At 50.5% G+C, this 19,030-nt stretch overlaps 10 protein-coding genes across 10 annotated transcripts; 7 read left to right on the top strand and 3 right to left on the bottom strand.

The window, feature by feature from the left end:
- Positions 1-3,083: 3,083 nt before the first annotated feature.
- On the top strand, positions 3,084-3,746 carry SERLADRAFT_473344 (uncharacterized protein; the record flags this gene model as incomplete). Its single annotated transcript, XM_007320950.1, has 1 exon — positions 3,084-3,746. One exon carries the CDS (start codon positions 3,387-3,389, stop codon positions 3,702-3,704), a length of 318 nt encoding a protein of 105 aa, XP_007321012.1.
- Positions 3,747-3,797: 51 nt separating this feature from the next.
- Positions 3,798-5,174, top strand: SERLADRAFT_473340 (uncharacterized protein; the record flags this gene model as incomplete). The annotated part of the gene is made up of 3 exons (XM_007320949.1): positions 3,798-3,895; positions 3,965-4,056; positions 4,157-5,174. 3 exons carry the CDS (start codon positions 3,846-3,848, stop codon positions 4,300-4,302), a joined length of 288 nt encoding a protein of 95 aa, XP_007321011.1.
- A 480-nt stretch (positions 5,175-5,654) lies between these two features.
- On the top strand, positions 5,655-6,384 carry SERLADRAFT_473338 (uncharacterized protein; the record flags this gene model as incomplete). Its single annotated transcript, XM_007320948.1, has 3 exons — positions 5,655-5,966; positions 5,996-6,114; positions 6,171-6,384. 3 exons carry the CDS (start codon positions 5,695-5,697, stop codon positions 6,341-6,343), a joined length of 564 nt encoding a protein of 187 aa, XP_007321010.1.
- A 1,057-nt stretch (positions 6,385-7,441) lies between these two features.
- Positions 7,442-8,232, top strand: SERLADRAFT_473336 (uncharacterized protein; the record flags this gene model as incomplete). Its single annotated transcript, XM_007320947.1, has 1 exon — positions 7,442-8,232. The coding sequence occupies one exon, from the start codon at positions 7,614-7,616 to the stop codon at positions 7,827-7,829; it is 216 nt and encodes a 71-aa protein (XP_007321009.1).
- A 251-nt stretch (positions 8,233-8,483) lies between these two features.
- Positions 8,484-10,584, top strand: SERLADRAFT_473333 (uncharacterized protein; the record flags this gene model as incomplete). The annotated part of the gene is made up of 5 exons (XM_007320946.1): positions 8,484-8,735; positions 8,791-8,917; positions 8,979-9,335; positions 9,427-10,169; positions 10,230-10,584. 5 exons carry the CDS (start codon positions 8,640-8,642, stop codon positions 10,362-10,364), a joined length of 1,458 nt encoding a protein of 485 aa, XP_007321008.1.
- Positions 10,585-10,827: 243 nt separating this feature from the next.
- On the bottom strand, positions 10,828-11,831 carry SERLADRAFT_409958 (uncharacterized protein; the record flags this gene model as incomplete). Its single annotated transcript, XM_007320945.1, has 3 exons — positions 10,828-10,850; positions 10,919-11,658; positions 11,722-11,831. 3 exons carry the CDS (start codon positions 11,829-11,831, stop codon positions 10,828-10,830), a joined length of 873 nt encoding a protein of 290 aa, XP_007321007.1.
- Positions 11,832-11,912: 81 nt separating this feature from the next.
- On the bottom strand, positions 11,913-14,130 carry SERLADRAFT_473328 (uncharacterized protein; the record flags this gene model as incomplete). The annotated part of the gene is made up of 7 exons (XM_007320944.1): positions 11,913-13,152; positions 13,216-13,244; positions 13,297-13,433; positions 13,491-13,595; positions 13,650-13,878; positions 13,931-13,969; positions 14,025-14,130. 6 exons carry the CDS (start codon positions 13,962-13,964, stop codon positions 12,274-12,276), a joined length of 1,413 nt encoding a protein of 470 aa, XP_007321006.1.
- A 525-nt stretch (positions 14,131-14,655) lies between these two features.
- SERLADRAFT_362704 (uncharacterized protein) lies at positions 14,656-15,846 on the top strand (the record flags this gene model as incomplete). The annotated part of the gene is made up of 5 exons (XM_007320943.1): positions 14,656-14,795; positions 14,864-14,928; positions 14,980-15,106; positions 15,199-15,388; positions 15,445-15,846. 5 exons carry the CDS (start codon positions 14,744-14,746, stop codon positions 15,728-15,730), a joined length of 720 nt encoding a protein of 239 aa, XP_007321005.1.
- Positions 15,847-15,964: 118 nt separating this feature from the next.
- SERLADRAFT_473321 (uncharacterized protein) lies at positions 15,965-17,804 on the top strand (the record flags this gene model as incomplete). The annotated part of the gene is given in 5 exon segments (XM_007320942.1): positions 15,965-16,298; positions 16,357-16,715; positions 16,773-17,618; positions 17,679-17,704; positions 17,718-17,804. 3 exon segments carry the CDS (start codon positions 16,094-16,096, stop codon positions 17,271-17,273), a joined length of 1,065 nt encoding a protein of 354 aa, XP_007321004.1.
- SERLADRAFT_451312 (uncharacterized protein) lies at positions 17,573-18,725 on the bottom strand (the record flags this gene model as incomplete). Its single annotated transcript, XM_007320941.1, has 6 exons — positions 17,573-17,618; positions 17,679-17,845; positions 17,900-18,047; positions 18,102-18,285; positions 18,339-18,566; positions 18,620-18,725. 6 exons carry the CDS (start codon positions 18,723-18,725, stop codon positions 17,573-17,575), a joined length of 879 nt encoding a protein of 292 aa, XP_007321003.1.
- Between the last annotated feature and the right edge of the window lie 305 nt (positions 18,726-19,030).

The following is a 19,030-nucleotide window of genomic DNA, read 5'->3' as shown; positions in this document are numbered from 1 at the left end:
CGCACGCACTCTTACACTTACATGGCAGCTACGCATCCGAGACAGAGGGAGGAAGAGTTGGTGACGATTGCGTTGATCGCGCCTACTGTGCTCAAGACGCGGGGTGAGGATGACGACGAGGATGATGACGAGGATGGGCATGGGGAAGGGATGGGAGAAAGGGATGGAGAGTGGGAGGGAGGATGGGAGGGTGCGCAGGGGGGGTATGAGTGGGATCGCGGGGGAGAGGGGGAGGTGGTGTGGGGGAGTCGGAATGGGCTTGATGGTAGTTATGCGAATGGAAATGGGAGTAGTGATGGAAATGGAAATGGCGAGAATAGGAGTAATAATGGGAATGGGAGTCATGGAGGAATGTGGAATGAAGGCAGGAATGGAGTACGTGAACGTGAACATAATGGGGAGAGGGAAGGTGAGAGGTGGGGAGGTGTGACGACGACGACGAATGCGGCATTGGGGCAGAGACGAACGAAAGGAAAAGACGAGCCCGTCGAGCTCGTGTTCGTCCCGCCTTGGTGTACGAGAGGCGCCGAGTATGGATACGAGTACGATTACGAACGTGGGTATGGAGACTATGCCTACGCGCATCCCCACCCGCACGGCCCAGGATACGGCGAGTTTGCAGAAGAGGAGATGAGGGCTGCGGAAGGCGGGACTGGTTCTGTGCTCCTCTCGTCGGGAGATGAGGTGGAGAGTCTGCTTGGGGTGTCTGCTGAGAGCGAGGATCGCGAACGCGAGCGTGTTGTGGAGGTGGGCGCGGGGGATGAGAAGGAGATGATGGATGTGATGAATGTGGATGCGGATATGGACGATGAGGGTGTGGTGAGGTGTGTTCAGTCGGGAGGTACGGTGGGTGTGGTGGCTGCGAGTCCGAGGTCGCCTTTGTCGTCCCAGTCCCAGCCTCCGCATCAGCTTCCCTATCCACGGTCGTCAACGACGTCTGGATCTCCCGATATGGCCACTTCGCCCTCTTTATCTTCGACTTCTTCAACGGTGGTGGCCGCATCTCCCCCTTCGTCGACGACAACGAGATTGACAGCGGCAGCGACGGCAGCGACGAGAAGAACGGATGGCCGACAGTCGAACGGGGCTGGCTCTCCTGAAGTCGTCGTCGTCGTGAATGGCGTTGAAGACGGAAAAGTGGATCGTTCGCGGTCGCGGTCGCGATCCCACTCGAGATCGATATCGCGGTCGAGGTCGCGTACGCCGTCTCCGATTGCGTTTAGCGAAGGTGTGTTTTCATCCCTTTTTCGCATTTTCGTACTTTTTATCCACGCGTGCTGATCATGACATCCCACGTTCAGGCATGTCCTCCTCAACGAGCCCCGTCAGCGTTCCCCTCCCGCTGGGCCGCACCTCGGGCTCGGGCTCGACCTCGGGCGCGCCGTCGCCGTCGTCGGGGGCGCTCCTCAGTCCGCCCGACGTCTCCCACTCGAGGGGGAGGTCCGACGAGGTGGCGGGCACGATGCGGGGGAGGTCTGAAGAGGTGGCGGTGCGGGATCGATCGTCGTCGTCGCCTAACCTTGCTGCGCTTGCGGGGGCGGAGAGGGAGGTCGGGATGGAGATGGGGGGAGGGCCTGTGCGGGGCCGCAGTATTTCGAGGACGGCGTCGTTCTCGGAACGGGGTGGGGCGACGCTTGGGGCGGGTTATGGTGGTGCTGGTGCTGGTATGGGTGTTGGCGTTGGAGCTAATGCGAGTACGGGTGGAGGGGGAGGAGGAGGAGGGAGTTTGTCGCCTGATGGGTACGGTGCCGTCGGTCTTGGAATCGGGGGAAGTGCGGGCTATCGAGTGAGGCGGGAGAAGGATGGGCGTGGGGAGCGCGAGAAGGAGAAGGAGAAGGGCGGGGAGGAGAGGAGAGGGAGGGATAGGGTGGTGAGAAGGGCTGGGTCGTCGCAGTCGCTCACTGGGTCCGTATCTGGGTCTGGCTCTGGGTCGAGTCCGAGTGTGAGCCCTGTGGATCTGAGGGAGGTGGGTGCGCCGTTGCCTCCTACGCCTTCGCGACTGTCTATTCCGGCGCCTGCTGTTCCCACCTCGACGGCGCCGATCTCTATTCCGGTCCCACCGTCCGAATCTGAGTCTGGACAAACGATTGCCAACGCAGATCCCGCCCTGCCTGAACCCGTGCCTGCTGCTGCCCATGCCGTCGCTGAAAACGCAAGCGCGCAAGAAGGACGGGAGAGGCAGGAGGGGCAAGAGGGAGCGGTGCTGATGTCGCCCGTCGAGCCCACGGCCGAAGTGCTCAAAGCAGAGCAAGAGCGAATCTCGCGCCACCCCACGCCTGCCAACTCGCCTGTGGTGGGTATGAGGCCTGTGTTGCCCCGCTTGGGCTCGAATGAGGGGTCGAGGAGTCCGACGAGGGCGGCGAGTGTGGGCAGTCCGACGTTGGTGAATGCGAATGCGAGTGCGCCGACGTGGGCGAGTCCTGGTAGTCCGACGCGGGCGAGCCGAGCGAGCACGAGCTCGAGTGGGGGTGGGGGCAACGACAGCAGCAGCAGTCGGAGCCCATCGAGGAAAAGCGTCGCCAGTCCCATCCGAGGTGTCACTCGCAGTCCGATTCGAGGGGGAAAAGGCGAGGAGGGGCAGACGGGGACGTTGGTGAGCCGGGCAGTGGAGATTATGTCGACGGCGGGGGCGTTTTTGGGGGCGTTTTGGAGTGGTGGAAGTGGTGGGGCTTCGTCTGCGCCTGCGCCTGCGTGTGATTCGTGATTTGGTGATTTGGTGATGTTGATTGGCCTATTGTCTTTGCTCGCTCGCTTGCCATTCCTGCGCGTACCCCTCCGACTGTCGATCTTTCCATCTCGCATGTCCCCCCCTCCAATCCACCCGGTTCTCTAGCTTGTGCGCTATATATATGCGACGACCATTTCATCGTTTTTAATGGGAAATTTCTTATCTGCTTTTGTTCCTTTTTTTTTTTTCATTATTCTGTGCGTAAATATGTGTTTTGGACATTCTTTCCGCTTTTCCGTGTCTATCATATAATTTTTTTTGTCTTGGTCATGTTACAGAATCCACCTTGATCGCGATTCGTTCCATCTCACATACGACGACTGTTATATCAATATTTCCGTTCATGTCATACACCACTGCAATTTTTTCTCTCCTACCGTCACTTGGCGTCGCAGTACCTAATAGGGGACTTGGTCCTCCATACCTCTCTCGTGCTGGACGAAGATCCCCTCGAACCCGAATTTAATCAATATGTCCCTTTTTTTGTTCTTTATCGCGTCCTGGGCCTCTTCCGAATTCCCGTCCTTCCTCTTTTTAAATTTGCCCGTTCTCGTTTTCGTTGGTCCTGATGCACTATCGCCTCGCATGACTATGGTCGACCTCGGCTTTCCTCGACGCGATTCTTGAACTTGCTCGGTTCACCCCAATAGTGCCCATAATGCCGTCCTCCCTCCCCCCGCTACTCACCTACTCACGCGTACACATAAACACATACCGTCCCCGCCGAGATGAGATCCTGCGCTGTCAAGATGAACCGGTGTCTGTCACATTTTCTTTCTTTTCTTTTTCTTTTTATCGTTGTGCTCTACCAGTACTTGTACGAGTTTTTTTGTCTTTTCTTTTGAAGTCACGGTGGTTTTTTTTTTTGGTGTTTCTGGAGTTGTACGATTTTCGTTGGTTTGCGGTGGGTACTTGGATGGCATGTGTGCCCCTTGGTCCTGGGTACCTTTTTTTTTTTGTTCTATTCTGTATTTGATAGGTTGTATATAGAATGTCCCTACAAAACTGGATGCTTTCTTGTGAGCTTGAGTGCGTCATATATCGAAGACGCGTGAACTGGAGCACAGCCACTGACATATATTCCGAGAGTCTCTCTCTGTTCAGTCACGAGTCTGAGATGAGCGAAAAGACTGCCATCCCAAAGGTAACGGCGACCACTGCGTCGAGGTGTGTTGAGGGTGATCATTTGCTTTCCACTCTTCGAAGCTGACTATAATGGCCTCGGTGCATCCGCAGGGCCATCCTCCTCAAACTCATCTTCTTCAGCGCGTCATTGGCCGTTCTTCCCATATCGTCTTATTTCATCTCTCAAAAATACTTTTGGAGTGGTACGTTTTTTTCTTCCTTGGGCCACGGGTTGCACACCGTCCGAAAAAGCCTCTCCTCTCCTCGACCGCTGAAAAAAACCCTAAACGTCATTCACTCTAGGTAACGCCAACTACGCGGCCATCACCGCCGTCCTCGTCGCCAACGCCGTTCTGGTGTCCTACATCGTGAGCTCGGTGATGGATGACAAGGAGTCGATGCGGAGTGCGGAGCAGCACAAGTTGGGCGAGTCGAAGAAGGAGCGGTGAGGAGTCTGGGGTTGGTGGGTGTGTCTGTGTTGGCGTCCCTCGCTGCCGATTTGTTGTTCATTGGGGAGGCAGTTTGGCGGGGAGAACGTACCGAGGCGAGGCGAACGCGGAATGGGAAGCTGGGCTATGTGTAGTTGGAGTGTCCAGGCAGCCCTCTTTTGTTTCTACCACCGTATCCTACCATCCACCTCTTTTGGACTAGGGGTGATCGAGGACTAGGATTATCTACACTTCGTTCTATCAAAATTGACTACCGTACATTAGACGCTGTCCTATTTCGAGTTATTCGATGTATCATGCAGTGCGATATCGATGACCTTGATATCTTTAGACGAACAAGTTCTCTTGATCGCGCAGATAACTTCATTAGCTTCTTTGCATCACTTGCGCACCGTTGATTAAATTTACTCCATACCAACAGAAATTAAAGAGGATGAATATAACTAAAGGCTGTACTCCCAACTGCAACCCACCCGCTGTCTGCACATCCCACCATCCCCAGGCATTCAGATCATGATCCTACGCAGTCTGCGAACAAGTCCCTTGTTCGGATTCTTCGATGCCGTACAGCCAACGAGCGACACAACACCGCGGATAGTCGACGGCGATGAAACGAACGAAGAGTAGGATTCAAACGACGACGAGACGCAGGTGTCCGGAGATGGCGTGTCCGTGTCTTCCGAGTCCCCCTTGCCCGATTCCAAAGAGTGCGCCGTCTCGGGGGACTGTGTAGGCGTCGTGAGCGCAGTAATATAAGAGAATTCTTCCATCTCAGACGTCATAGACATCTCGCTGGTCCGTTCAGGAGATTCAGCAGTAGCCTGGGATGGGGATGGGGTGCTCGCGGCTGAGTGGCAGCTGTAGTAGAAAGTCTGGGCGGATAACTTGCGCCCGACTGTGTGAGAGGGGGATGTTTGAGAGGTACCGCTGTCTGAGGACTTGCGGAAGCAGACCATGAGATAAGGAAGGACGTGCTAATGTGAGGGGAAGACGATGGGACGTACCAAGTGTGCTCTTACCTCCTCCGCAACGGAGATGCCTCTCCGTTTCCCTACCGCTTTGGAGTAGACCTCCCAGTCTGGGCTCCTCGCAACGGAAGGAGTGCCGATCTTGACCTGGGACTTGATCTTGTTACTGCCCATTGAAAGTTGAAGTCGTACCCATTGTGCCACTGCTGCTGATCGAGGATGAGAGGATGGTTTCCTTAAATAGCCCCTTTCGTACAGCTGCTCCTTCAAGACGAGGCTGGCGAGTGGAGGCAGACTAGGGACGTAGACACTGCGGAGAAAAGACAAGTATTTGAGAAACGTATTCCATCGAGATGGATACCATTGCACTGACCCTCTTGCAGAATGGTCGGTATGATGCTCTGGGGTGGCTTCAATTTCGTAGATGGTAGTGATTGGTCTGAAATCGTCTTCTCTGGTCCTAATCTCGGTTAATACACAGATAGAGGAGCTTGAAAGGTATGCGTTTGCGCTTGATATGCACCCGTCTTTGGCTGAGTTGATAGCGGTCTTCCAGAGTTTGACGCACTTGTTCCAATACCTTGCATGCCTCCTCGCTCTCTCTCCCCTCTCCAAAACGTCTTCACACTCAGGAACACCATTGGGCTCCTCCGCAAAAGCACAGCTTTGCACCCATTCGTACGAGGCATCGAGATCGTCTACGCCGACTTCTTCTTCTTCTTGAGATGCATCCGTATCATGATGATGATCAGACCCATTGCTGAAAACCGTCACCCCGCTCGCCAACTGCATGTACCGCTCATACTGTTTGATAGCATGCGTCAGCTTCTCGAGACAGAGCGCGGTTTGCGCCTTGAGCGGATGATCCATGGCTTCTCGACGCATGTGTTCCCTCTCTAGTTCGTGCAGTTCTACCTCTGCAGCGGCAAGAACTCGACTTTGGCGAATGGTTCCACTGGGGGATGGGGCGATGGGAGCTTGTCGCCTGCGATAGGTGGCTTCGGGCGGGAAACTCGGGCGTGCGCGATGGGGATTGGCGGGAACTTTGGTTGAAGAGAGGAGACTCCTTGTGAGATCATGGTGCTTGCGGTGGTCCCTGAAGTTGGTTCTCATCAGCGGCATGGTGGCGAATATGATCTGATCGAGGATAGAATGTTGATGGCGATACCAAATGGTAGGGGCGAAGCTTGAGTTGAATAGTTTTGGGTGAATGTTATTCCAGATTTATCAATGAGAGGAGGCTGACGAGCGCGGTTGACCGGGAACACCTCGTCAGCCGCTCCCGTCAGCCTCCAAGCATTATTAACCTGTTCTAGTCTGGAAAGAATATCGACATTGTCAGCCGCCATGAACATGATGCATCAGGAGCATGGATCGGAGTTGTTGTGAAAGGGAAAAGCAAGTGGGAATGGAGGCGTACTGCATGTTATTGTTGGAGAATGCAATCCTGAGGCTGAATTCCATTCAATTAGGGGAAGGAATACGTAGAGATAGTCGAGCGACGAGAACCAACGTACTTGAGTGAAGTGTATTCCGAATCTGAGATCTGTAGCACGTCCATTGTTCAGAAACTCGGCATCTAATCATGAAGTCTAAGCAAGATAAAATTCTCACCATCATCTTCACCTTGCTAGACGACGAATCAAAGTAGCTGAGATTGTTGTCTAGCACTGTATCTGAACAATATAAAGATTCGACATGGATGCCATGGTTTAGTACAAGGTGAAGGTCGCAAAACGATATTTTACACAAAAACATATCCGAGTCATGTTTCCGATCGCCGATTGAGCCATGGTGGATGTGACGTTGTGAGTCACATCACGACACTGCCTCCCTCGTAACAAATCACAATGTGCTACTCCCGCGGCTGAATCTCTTTGGGCAAGGCGTGGCGAAAGCGATTGACTTTGCCCAGATCGCACTTATATCAAGCAAGTATGAAGAGTGCCGTCAAATCACTCGTAATGCATCACGATAGCCAGTTACTGGAATGCGTTGGAGGTCCAACTAATTATCAGCGTCATATGTGTGCGCTTACTTTCTGGCGTCTAACAAGGCACGGGCTACGAGAGCGTTACGCCCAAAACATCGCTTGAAGTGTGTACGCAGTCCTAGATCATCGGCGTGGAGAGCGACACTGACGGAGCTCTCGAGAGTTTCCATACAAAAGAAAGTGACTTCACTTCAAGGTGAAAGATAAGATGGATTGCTGTATTCATACAATCATCAATCAACGTGACATCTACACTCACAATCAAAGACATGTTTGACAGACTGTGTCATACTGTACAGAGTGACCAGGTTTGTTTCAGGGGATGTGATTGAATAGTGAAGACGACATTGATGAACAAGAGCAAGGCGAATTGCACTCGAGTACACCTTCCAATTCTGGCCAATGATACCCTCCTGTCCCCCCTAGCTTCCTCGCGGCCGCACTCCAATGGCGTGTTGTATGATTCCTTGGTCAGAGTCCCACAGATGTCTTCTTATGCAAAGCGGCCACATCACCTATGCATGTTATTTTACACAAGAATACGTGATATCGTTACTCAACTGTGAGCAAGTTGTGTGGCACGCATCAGCGGATAACATAAAAAATAGTGCCGGATGGGTAGCGGATTTGGAATGAGAAGAGTGATTTACCATAGAAACGGATGCGAGTCTAATCTATCCGCGGACTAGGCACGCCGAGTCGTCCAAGCCACTGCATGAACGAACAGAGGATTGCTGTGAATCGTACAACCGTTGACTGTCAGCGGGACAGCGAATCTGCTACTCCCGGTGTCCTGTACACTCTTTTGCACCGAAATGCGCACCCATTTTCACTGTCACCTATTGTGTACATGACCACGAGGTAGGAGAACCATACAGCATTAGCGAATAAGCGGGCGTCTGGATACAGCAAGGCAGGTGTGCTAGCAGGGGATTCGCCGATGTCTCTGGGTCTGAGCGTAAGAAGGGAGCATCTTGACACGGTAATATTGGTGCATTTTGAAGAGTCATGTCAAAATTTGCAAGGAAGTGTTTCAAAACGGGAGACATGACCGGGAAATGATATTGTTCCGGTGAAAAGCTGTGAGGAGATGCTGTCCAATTCTAGGGCGAACAAGGCGGAAAGCGCGACAAGCCCTGTATCATATCAAGCTATGATTGGTATCCATCCATAATGTCTGCGTGTATAGAATGATCAATAAAATGATAGACGGATGAGGCAAGGTTTATTTTATGGTCAACGCGCCACCTGCATGACCAAACCTAAATCGTACCATATTTTTAAGAAGATTGCCGTACCAGTGCTACTATATAACCCGCTCAGTCCACTCCATGTCCCCATAATCTCTTGTCTCCTTCCATCCCAATCTTCCAATCATGGTCACTCCCCCATCCAACAACGTCTCCGAGCTCGAGATCCCCCGTCCCAAGGATGTCGGTATCCTCGCCATGGAGGTCTACTTCCCTCGCAGGGTATGTTCTTATCTCGCTGCGATTCTGAATATGTTGCTAATCAGAGTCTATTCAGTGTATCTCCGAGGCTGATCTCGAAGTTTTCGACGGTGTTTCCACTGGAAAGTACACTATCGGTCTCGGACAGGAGTTCATGGCTTGCTGTGATGACAGAGAAGACATTAACTCGTTCGCGTTGAATGGTGCGTTCAGTTCCCTTTCGTCCTTGTACATGGTTTTTGATGATTTCCTCGCATTTTTCAGCCGTTGCTGGCCTTCTCGAACGGTTCAACATTGACCCCAAGTCTATTGGCCGTATTGATGTCGGTACTGAGACCATCATTGATAAGTCAAAATCCGTCAAAACCACTCTGATGGACCTCTTTGCCGAGTCCGGCAACTTCGATATCGAGGGTATCGACTCGAAAAACGCTTGCTACGGTTCAACTGCCGCTCTCTTCAATGCTGTCAACTGGGTTGAATCTACCTCATGGGATGGCCGAAACGCCATTGTGGTCGGAGGTGACATTGCTATCTACGCTGAAGGAAGCGCGCGTCCCGCTGGTGGAGCAGGCGCATGCGCCATGCTCATTGGGCCTAACGCCCCTGTCGTCGTCGAACGTACGTCTGTTTTGCTTGCTCATCGCAATATCCAGCCCCTGTTTCAACCCATCATTTGGATTAACACATCTAACGCGTTTATTTTTCCCAGCCATTCACGGAAACCACATGACCAACACGTACGACTTCTACAAGCCCCGGCTTGACTCCGAGTACCCCGAAGTCGACGGACCCGTCTCTGTTACCACTTACATTTCTGCTCTCGATGCTGCTTACTCGCGGTTCCGCGAAAAGACCGCTAAAGCCAAGAAAGCCCACCTTAATGGACATGCCAATGGTACCAACGGTACCAATGGAACGAACGGCAAGGCCGACCCCTTGACCTCCTTCTCACTAGACGATGTCGACTACGCTGTCTTCCACAGCCCATACGGCAAACAAGTCCAGAAAGGTCTCGGACGACTCTTCTACAACGACTTCCTCGCACGCCCTTCTGCTCCCCAATTCGCCAACGTACCTTCACCAGAATCCATCATCTCCACTTCCTACAAGGCCTCATTGACCGACAAAACCCTTGAGAAGACCTTCATCGGTGCTTCGAAATCTACCTACGCAAAGAAGGTTGAGCCCACGATGGCCACTTCGAAGCGCCTCGGTAACATGTACACCGCATCGCTCTATGGTTGCCTTGCATCATTGTTGTCCTCCGTTGAGCCCGCAGACATCAAGGGCAAGCGTGTTAGCATGTTCGGATTTGGCAGTGGCTGTGCTGCAAGTTTCTTTACACTCCGCGTCAAGGGTGATACCACTGAGATTAAGGAGAAGATGAACTTGCTCCCACGTTTGGCAAGCATGAAGGTCGTGCCTTGCCAGGAGTACGTTGACGCATTGACGGTAAGTCTCGACGATGCTGCTATCCCTCCGTGGAATAAACTGACATGTGATCACACACAGCTCCGTGAAAAGAACCACAATGCAGTCGACTACACTCCCGAAGGATCGATCGAAAACATCTGGCCTGGCACCTTCTACCTCGAGAACGTTGACAGCAAATTCAGGAGGAAATACGCCCGGGCACCTACTGCCTAATCGCTCGATCCCCCCATCCTACATGTTTGTGCCGTTCGCCGGGATTCTTGCATCATGATATTACACCCTTGGGGCTCTTTGTGGTAGGAGCTAAGCATTTACAAATAGACGCATGATACCGCATTTGCTGGCAAGTAATATATGGTTTTGTATATTGTACATTTAGATTCATATGTGTGCTGCTCTGAATAATCATCTATAAATTGCTTTGCACCTTTCATCTGATGGTGATTTAGAGTATGTGTATGACGGGTAACCTGAATGTCAAGGCTTGGTGCAAGTTTTTGCTTGGATCAGGATGGAAGAAGAATACGTCGCGTGTGATTCTTACCCCATCGCCTACTTTATATATGGCTTCATTAAAACAACTGGCTTGAAGTCGAGCTCTCGTTCACTTGTGATGGCGGCCACAACGTCAAAGGACCACAGGGTCCAGGAAAGACGAGCGATATGCAATGAGCAGTCAAAATGCACTGAGCTGTACATCTCGCGTCAATAAAACATAGCATCATCGCGCAAGAAGAAAGATGCCACTCAAAACCCACTGCACTCACATTCACCGCGAGCGTACAACTCTCGCTGTCTCAACGCAATAGCTCCAGCACAAGACCACATAGACCAGGAGCCCCAACACTCGGAAGCCCATCTCACATGCGAAAGACTCCAGGGCATCATCACCACCCGGGGGTCTCTGATCACTTTCTCCACAAATAACGAGTTGGAAGACTGATACCACTTTTGCCCCGAGCCTGCCGCGAGGAACAGGACGCACAGCTCGAGCGTCTTGCACCCTCCCAGTATCTGGCGCAAGGCGTCGAGGAGCATGTTGCCGATCTGGACTGGGAATGTGAAGGAGAGCGCGAGGTGGGTGAGGCGAGGGAGGAGGGCGAAGGCAGGGGCCCATGTCATCCACCGAGACCACGAGTCGTCGAGCTCGAGATGCGTGACGTTCCTGTAAAAGGGGCTGCCGAAGTCGGGATCTTCGTTCATAGCCATCGTATTCTCGAGGCAGGTCGACAGACGACGCGGCCGAAGGGGACTGCGAGCGATGAAACGTCCGAGTTGCGCGTTACACCCAGTCCAGCACCCTAGGCTGACGACGCCCGTGCACACAGACAAGATGCGAGTGATTTGTGATTGCTTGAGGTAGGACAGAATAAGGATTTTGACGTGTCGAGCAAAGAAGTCGGCTGGCTTGCGCGAGATGGCGTAGAGAAAGCCATCCACAGTCGCTTTCCTCGACGTGTTGGAGGGGTGTTGGACAATGATAGCTTCATATACGAGGGGCTCCACCCTACCACCAATGAAGTTACAAATGAGTTTGCAGAATAAACAGGCAAACCAAGCTCATGCTCACCAAAGCTGGGTCCGCCGCGCGACTAGGGCTAGTTTCGGGGCACTGAGAGGATAGTCCAAAGCTGCTGTAACAAAAATCATCTGCTCCAGTTCAGTAGGTAAAGCTGGCATGTTTCAGGGAACTGTGACGGGGCACGCATGCTTAGGCATGAACCATCTGTTATATAGAGTTCTTGAATTCAATAGCACTCATGTCCGCACAGGTAATATATTGATGTCTCATCGATACAAGTTTCTTTGGATAGTAGCAAGAATGCTATAAAGATAGCTATTTAGGTAAGTACACATATGCACCACGACAGAAACTAGACATAGATGGACAGCGCACATCAATACCCAGTGTAAAGCATCAGCATCGGTATGCGCATCTCCCAAGGGATGCGCCCCGAAACGTAAGATGCTGAAACAACACTTTGGGAAGCGAGTATCCATTTCCTAACGAGTAGAACACGGCCCGCAGGACGCGAAAGCCTATCCAAACCAGGATTTCAAGGCGATGCGAGTCCCTTTACAGTTCCAACACACCTGCCCTTCACAGACAGTGTGGAATCACTTAATTTGTCCCCACACGCTCCTTGGCCATCCAAGAAGCGAATTCATTGACTGCTTCGTATGGCCTGGTCTTGTAAGTCATAAGGTAACCCTGTAGCGCGGCCATAGAGAACGCACGATCGGGAATCGCATCAGAGAATTGAGCAGCGAGTTTCGATGCTTGGCAATGAGTGAGTTTTGGGGCACGTTTCCGGTGGAGGGCTGGCGTCGCGTGTACCTGCGATTCCTTTTCGGAGAAGTCTGGGGATGTGGTTCCAGAACCACCGAGATCTATAAGATCACTCGATGAACCGCTGGATAAGTCCGAAAAACCCGAGTCCAAGCTACTCTTCTCATCATCTTCTACCTTGACCTCCGCTTTACCAGAACCGTTGCGCTCAGAGGGTGGAAGGTAGAAACGCTTGAAAAGCTCTTCTGCCTGGTACTTGCTCGCCAACTTGAACTCGATGTGCAAGTCCATGCGCCCGGGCCTGCAGAGTGCTGGGTCAAGGGAGGTGTATTTGTTGGTCGTGGCAAACAGGATACGGCCCTCTTGCGCGCCAATACCGTCAAGCGCATTCAATAGACCGCTGAGCGAGATCCGGTTGGGAGTAGGCCCGTCAATGTTCTGTTTGGCTTTGGCAGCTACGACTTTGTCTTTTGAAACTCCCTCGGTTGAGCCTTCATCAGAGACATCATTTTCTCGACTGAGGCCATGATGGAAGGCAGCATCTATATCTTCCATCAAAGCGATACATTTTTCAGGCAGCTCCGTGATCAATGTCGAAAGACCAGAATCGTCCAAGCCAGTGCGAGAAAGGGAGATGATATAAACATCTAGCCCAAGCTCGCCTGCCAGACTGTGAATCAGAGATGTTTTCCCTGAACCTGGAGCACCGTACTGTTTGCAAGCACCATAGGATAAATACAATGTGGACTGCAAATAAGCAAGTAATAAACTCACGAGAAGATAACCACGACGGAAAGGAATGCCTAACATTTGTATTGAGCACAAGTGCAGAGCAAAGTAATGATGAATACGCACCTCGATCAGCATACCATTCCTTGCTTTCCAAAAAGTCTCTAGCGTCCCCGATAAGTAAGTCTTTCAAACCAGGATCTAGGATGATGGATTGAAGAGATCGCTTTGGACGAGAAGCAACATGTCTCCAGCTGTTGGAACTAAGAAATGAAATCGGAATCAGGACGTGTACATAACGACACCATATGGCTACTCACGTATCAGAAACGTAAATTGAGATGTTGTTTTCCTGAGCTGCCATGTACTGTCGTTTCGCATCCCGAAGAATATCATTTAAGAACTCATTACTCCGACTTAGAATTCTGTATGGCAGTCATGATCAACTCCAAGATGATGCTTATAGGGTATCGAAGTACCTTAGTCGCAGAGTTTCTTCCATTCGACCGTAATAGCCGGTTTGCTCTTGAATACGAGTGACTTGCACCCAACGGTACTTGTACCAGATTGCATACGTTTCATCCACATTGGGTAAATAAGAAATCTTCCGGGATTCGTCATTCAGAGGGTCTTCATCGTTGCTGGGAAGTAATACGACAGGCGATAGTCCAAAGGTCGAAGTGCTGATTTGCACATTACGGGCTTTCTCTGGAAAAAGGAAATGTCAAAAACTGGGAACGCAGCACAAAGGTTAACTCACTCCATGATGGCTGTTTTGAGAGCCAGTGCATCATCCAATCTAATACACGTGTTAATGTTATGAAGATCGGTATGATGAGCTTATTGAAGCATACCATAGCTGTCGTCATCATATTTGAAATGTGCAGTAACGAACAAAGAATCGGTTACTGAACCCCATAGTGCAAAGATAATGCGCCGAAGAGTTTCCAGGATGCCGCCCACAACAAGGAGTTTCAACCAGTCACGCAGAGCAGAGAAAGAAAGGGCTAAACCAATCATTGAAGCCAAGTTTGCAGGAACAGTCTGCGACGTGGGAGTTGGAGAAGCAAGAGAGATGTTCGATGAATTGGCAGCCTGAAGAAGCTGCTCAACAACCTGGTGAATGGTCGCCATGATGGTGAAGGATGATGGAGAGGAGTTGGACACTTGGGCCCTTTTATTGCTCAAGTAGACTCATCGCCTCAGGCTTACGGGCAACATACGGGCCCGACAAGCGTAGCAGACAATGATGATTGATTGACTCATGTTCGATTCGGATGTGACTCGGGCGTCTGGGTGGGGTAATTACTGTCAAGTTGTGCTTCTTGCTACGGAATACGCACCCTAAAATAAACTTATGCGAGGATTGCTGTGGTGTATGGGCGCTAGATGAGTCGTATATACACTGCATCGTGGTCTAGCTTCAAATATTATATAATGCAAAGCTATAACGGTGTGGCTGTGCTGAGTTGAACTTCTGTCTTTGACTGTAAAGCTTTGATCGACACCGGTCGTGCAGTGGCTGGCACACCATCATCTCGCATTTCAGCCAAACCGTAGCTTTTACTTTCCAATGGCAGATGCATCTTACACTACTACATCTCTCGACTTGTCCCACGTCCTCTGTACGTTGCCTGTCTTTTTTTTACCCTGCTTTGATTTCGGCCGTCCTTGCTCATGAGCGCATCCGTAGATGATGCATCTTCAAACCTGTCACTCGTCTTGGCACTTCTGACATTGTCCCCTATTCTTCTAATGGTAATTATTTACCAAGTTGCTACCATTTCACCACATGACAAGGCGTTCTAGCCAGCCTATGCTGTCCTAGCTGTACAGACCCGTGAGCTCACAATCATCAACATGTGGGCTGGCCAGCTTCTCTCAGAAGCGCTCAATCTAGTCTTGAAGCGTACCATCAAGCAAGAACGACCCGTTGGTGTGTATCTCACATTCATCGCTATCAAACCGTTAGCCCACTTGCCAATTATCTCCTGCTCATCCCGTCTAATCCATGAACATGGCGTTTAGATAGCATGAGCGGCTACGGCTTCCCATCTTCGCACAGTCAGTATATGGGCTTCTTTGCCGCTTTTCTTACTTGTCACCTTTACTACCGACATCGGTTCTCTCCTACTGGATGGACATTTCTCGATCAGTTATGGAGATTCCTGGTGTATTTTGGAATCATGGCATGGTCTATCGTAGTGGCTTACTCAAGGTGCGCGTTTACCTTGCGATGATGGTTTGACGCGTTCCTGACTGTACAAAATCTAGACTTCATCTAAGGTACCACACGCCTCACCAGGTCATTTGGGGGTTTGGCATCGGCGTCGTCGCCGGTATCGTACATTACATTGTGACCGAGCTGTTACCTGCCCAAAGGCCGCAGTCGGTGTATGGGCAGGCTAGGAGAGCTCTCCTCGCAAATCCTGTCTCCACGTGGCTTCAAATTAGGGATGGGTGGGCATTGTGGCCTGATGGTGGTCGAGAGCTGGAATGGAAGCAGTGGAGGGCAGAATGGAACAAGAGATCGGACTCTACAGCAAAACGCGCGGATTGAGGGTCTTCGTCTGTATCAAGGGATGAAGGAGACAGTAATCTAGGGAATTCTACGATACCATTGTAATCTTTTCGGTGTTCGGGATACATGAAGCACATACCATTAACGCTAACGTCCTTCGAGGGAAAGCTTGAACCATCTCTGGATTCAAAAAGTGTACAGCGAGTAGCACTACTTTTTGAGAAGTGATCATGTGACCGGATAGTACTCACTCGTTTATCTAGATAATTCCCTGTCCGTGAATAATTTTGTTGTAGCTCTACACACGTATCTGACTCACCTGCCATGTCACCATCGTCCTCATAGACCATCGCCATCTCGAGTCATCACCCTTTGTTTCCTTTTTAGCATCTCTTATTATTTATGCTCGTCCGGTATCTTTCCCCGAGGCTTGTGCGCTTCCCCAAGATCCGCCTCATGTCGACGCCAGCACTCCCCCCTTCCACAATCCCTATTTTCACCACCGTCGCCTCTTACAGAGAATGGCGCCAGAAGGCGTTCGATGAAAAGAAGTCTGTCGGATTTGTGGCCACGATGGGAGCGTTGCACGAAGGACATCTCTCTTTGGGTTAGTCACGACTCCCTCTTCGATTGTCTATAAATGCTCTAAACACTATCGTTATCAGTCAAACGATCTCTGCTCGAGAATGACTTGACTGTCCTCTCCATCTTCGTGAACCCCGCTCAGTTTGCTCCCCACGAAGATCTGAGCTCCTACCCGCGTACACTCCCTCGAGATCTCGAACTCTTGACAGCCCTGCAAATACCTGCCACGGATGCCGTCGATATTATCAAGACGCCATCGGCTGTGTTTCTGCCATCTGTCCGCGATATGTACCCTTCTGGTATCAGTCAAGACGTAGCAAATCAGAAAGGCACTTTTATAGAAGTGAAGGGCTACGGAGATCAAATGGAGGGCAAAAGTAGACCTACGTTCTTTAGAGGGGTGGCAACTGTAGTGACTAAACTATTCAACGCCATTCAGGTAAGTATATTTGTTAAGCAATGTCTGAACCTCGAGCTGACATTCTCTTGCTTGCAGCCAACCAACACGTACTTTGGTCAGAAAGACATCCAGCAAGCGCTACTGTTGCGTCGAATGGTGAAAGACCAACTAATGGCTTACCCCGATCCGGACCACCTTCACATCGTCCCGACCGAACGTGATCCTGTGGACAGGCTCGCTTTATCTTCTCGGAACGCATATCTCACACCGGAAGAACGGAAGATAGCTGCTACGCTAGTAAAAGCCCTCGAGGAAGTCAAGTCAGCTTGGAAGAGCGGAAGCACGAAAGAGGAGTCCACGACAAAAGCACGGTCTTTCGTCGAAGGCGCTGCCGCCCTTGCAGCCGGTGAGGGTGTCGAAATGAAGCTGGACTACATCGAAATGAATGACTCGGAGACTTTCGAAGTGTTGGAAGGCAACGCTGTCAAAGAAACAGTGGGAAACACTCCTGTGATTTTAAGTGGGGCACTGTGGTTGGGTAGAACGAGATTGATAGATAATTTCGTGCTAGGTGATGTGAATAGTGTTGTGCATTGATTTAAATAATAGGACATATAAACATTAACCCTTGGGGCGTCCTGTCTTCCCAGCCAGTCTGCTGTGCGCATAATCAAGGGCTGTAAATGATATCGGCGAACAAATGATACACCTGCGAATTGATATGTTGCTTGTGTGTGCTTGACTCCATCTGATCGCTATCAAGCGCTTCGTGCGGTCCAAGAAACACACGGCAAAAACTTTGAACCTCCATGTCTGCATAAAAAGGCGCTGCATTCTTGCCTTGCTGTCAACAGCCGATGTATTCGGAATGCACAACCTTGTAAATCTCATGCACTCTAACTCATCCTGGGAACCGCTACATCCCAAGGACCCCTAATCTCGCTGTCATTCATCAGATTTTCATTAGCTTTGGAATGTAGAATGGAGAGGGCCGGACCTTACTTTTTATATTTTTGAGCCCAAACGAGCACTCCCGGAGCGAGGAAAGTGACGATGATGAGAGCAGCGGTGTATATCCAAGTGGCCGTTGTTGATAACGGCGCAGTCAAGATGATGCATGATGCAGATAAGACAAAAGTCAGAACAGCTTGCAAGATAGAGGGGGTAACCTGTCACTCGTTTCAGTCGATGATGAAATTGTTTTTATTAGAGCGTTTAATTACCTGTAAACGGTGACGCAAGATAGGGAATAAAGCGAATAGCTGGACGGAAAACAGAATAAGAACGAAGACATCGAGGTCATCGGATAGGCGAGATGCGAGCACGACAGACGACGAGATAGCCGCGTTCATGGATATGACTGATGTGAGTCTATGGTATACAGAATGTGAGCTTAGTTCACTTTCTACGCAGGCTCCACCTCACCTTCCTCGAGACGGTGCAGGCTTCGAAGAACTGTAGTCGGCCAGCAGTGCATTCACGGTGAACAGACAAGCAGATAAAGCCCAGATAGAATCAGATGATGTCGCAGCCGTCAATGTTTTCAGGACCGGTGATAACCCCATCAAAGTAAGAAATAACAAAAGAGAATATTTGAATGTTTTCGAACCTGGTTTGAGGTGAGATATCAACGTTTATCAGCTAAAGGGAAATAAAACGAACGTCCAATCCTGGAGACACCATGTTCTGGATAGTGGTAGTCCAGTAGCTCCCATAACATATAACCAGCAAGAAATATTGCCATTGAAATGTACAACAATATCCGAGCGTCGAGTAAACGTTCTTTTAGCCTGACGAAGACCGCGAGAAACAAAAAGATGGTTGCGAGATGCTGAGTGATTGCACAAGATAATAAAACCAGAGGCCAATATGTGTATGGGCTGAAGTTCACTTGAGTGTAACGTCAAATCAGCGTGTAACCGAGGTAAACCTAGAAGACTGACCATTTTTTCTCAGCGACGTAAGAAAAAGGCGTTGGGGAATGTAATTATCAGGGTACTCTTGCTTTCTCCATAACACTTTCTCCCATTCCGAGTCTTCTGGAAGCATTTGGTATGTCGATCTCTCAATTCATTCAAGTAGCATAACCGTGACGAGGGTAAGCGTTAGCTGTAGTCACCAACATGATTTACCAGCTTATTTAGGCCAAGGCCTTCGCTGACCTTGAAATCCACACATGATATGATACCAATATCAGGAGCAGCTCCCTATTACTTTTCGTGTCCTTGGAGAACACCCTAAACCTGGTCTCCTATATCAAACCTACCCAAGACCCATAAGGTCTAAGGAATAGGTCATCGAAAAACTTTCTTTACCTCTGAAACTGTACTCCTGGAGCGATACAAAGTGAGTGT

This window comes from Serpula lacrymans, assembly GCF_000218685.1.
Source record: "Serpula lacrymans var. lacrymans S7.9 unplaced genomic scaffold SERLAscaffold_10, whole genome shotgun sequence".
In the NCBI taxonomy this organism is placed as follows: Eukaryota; Fungi; Basidiomycota; class Agaricomycetes; order Boletales; family Serpulaceae; genus Serpula; species Serpula lacrymans.
This window is presented reverse-complemented; position numbering and strand designations above follow the sequence as displayed.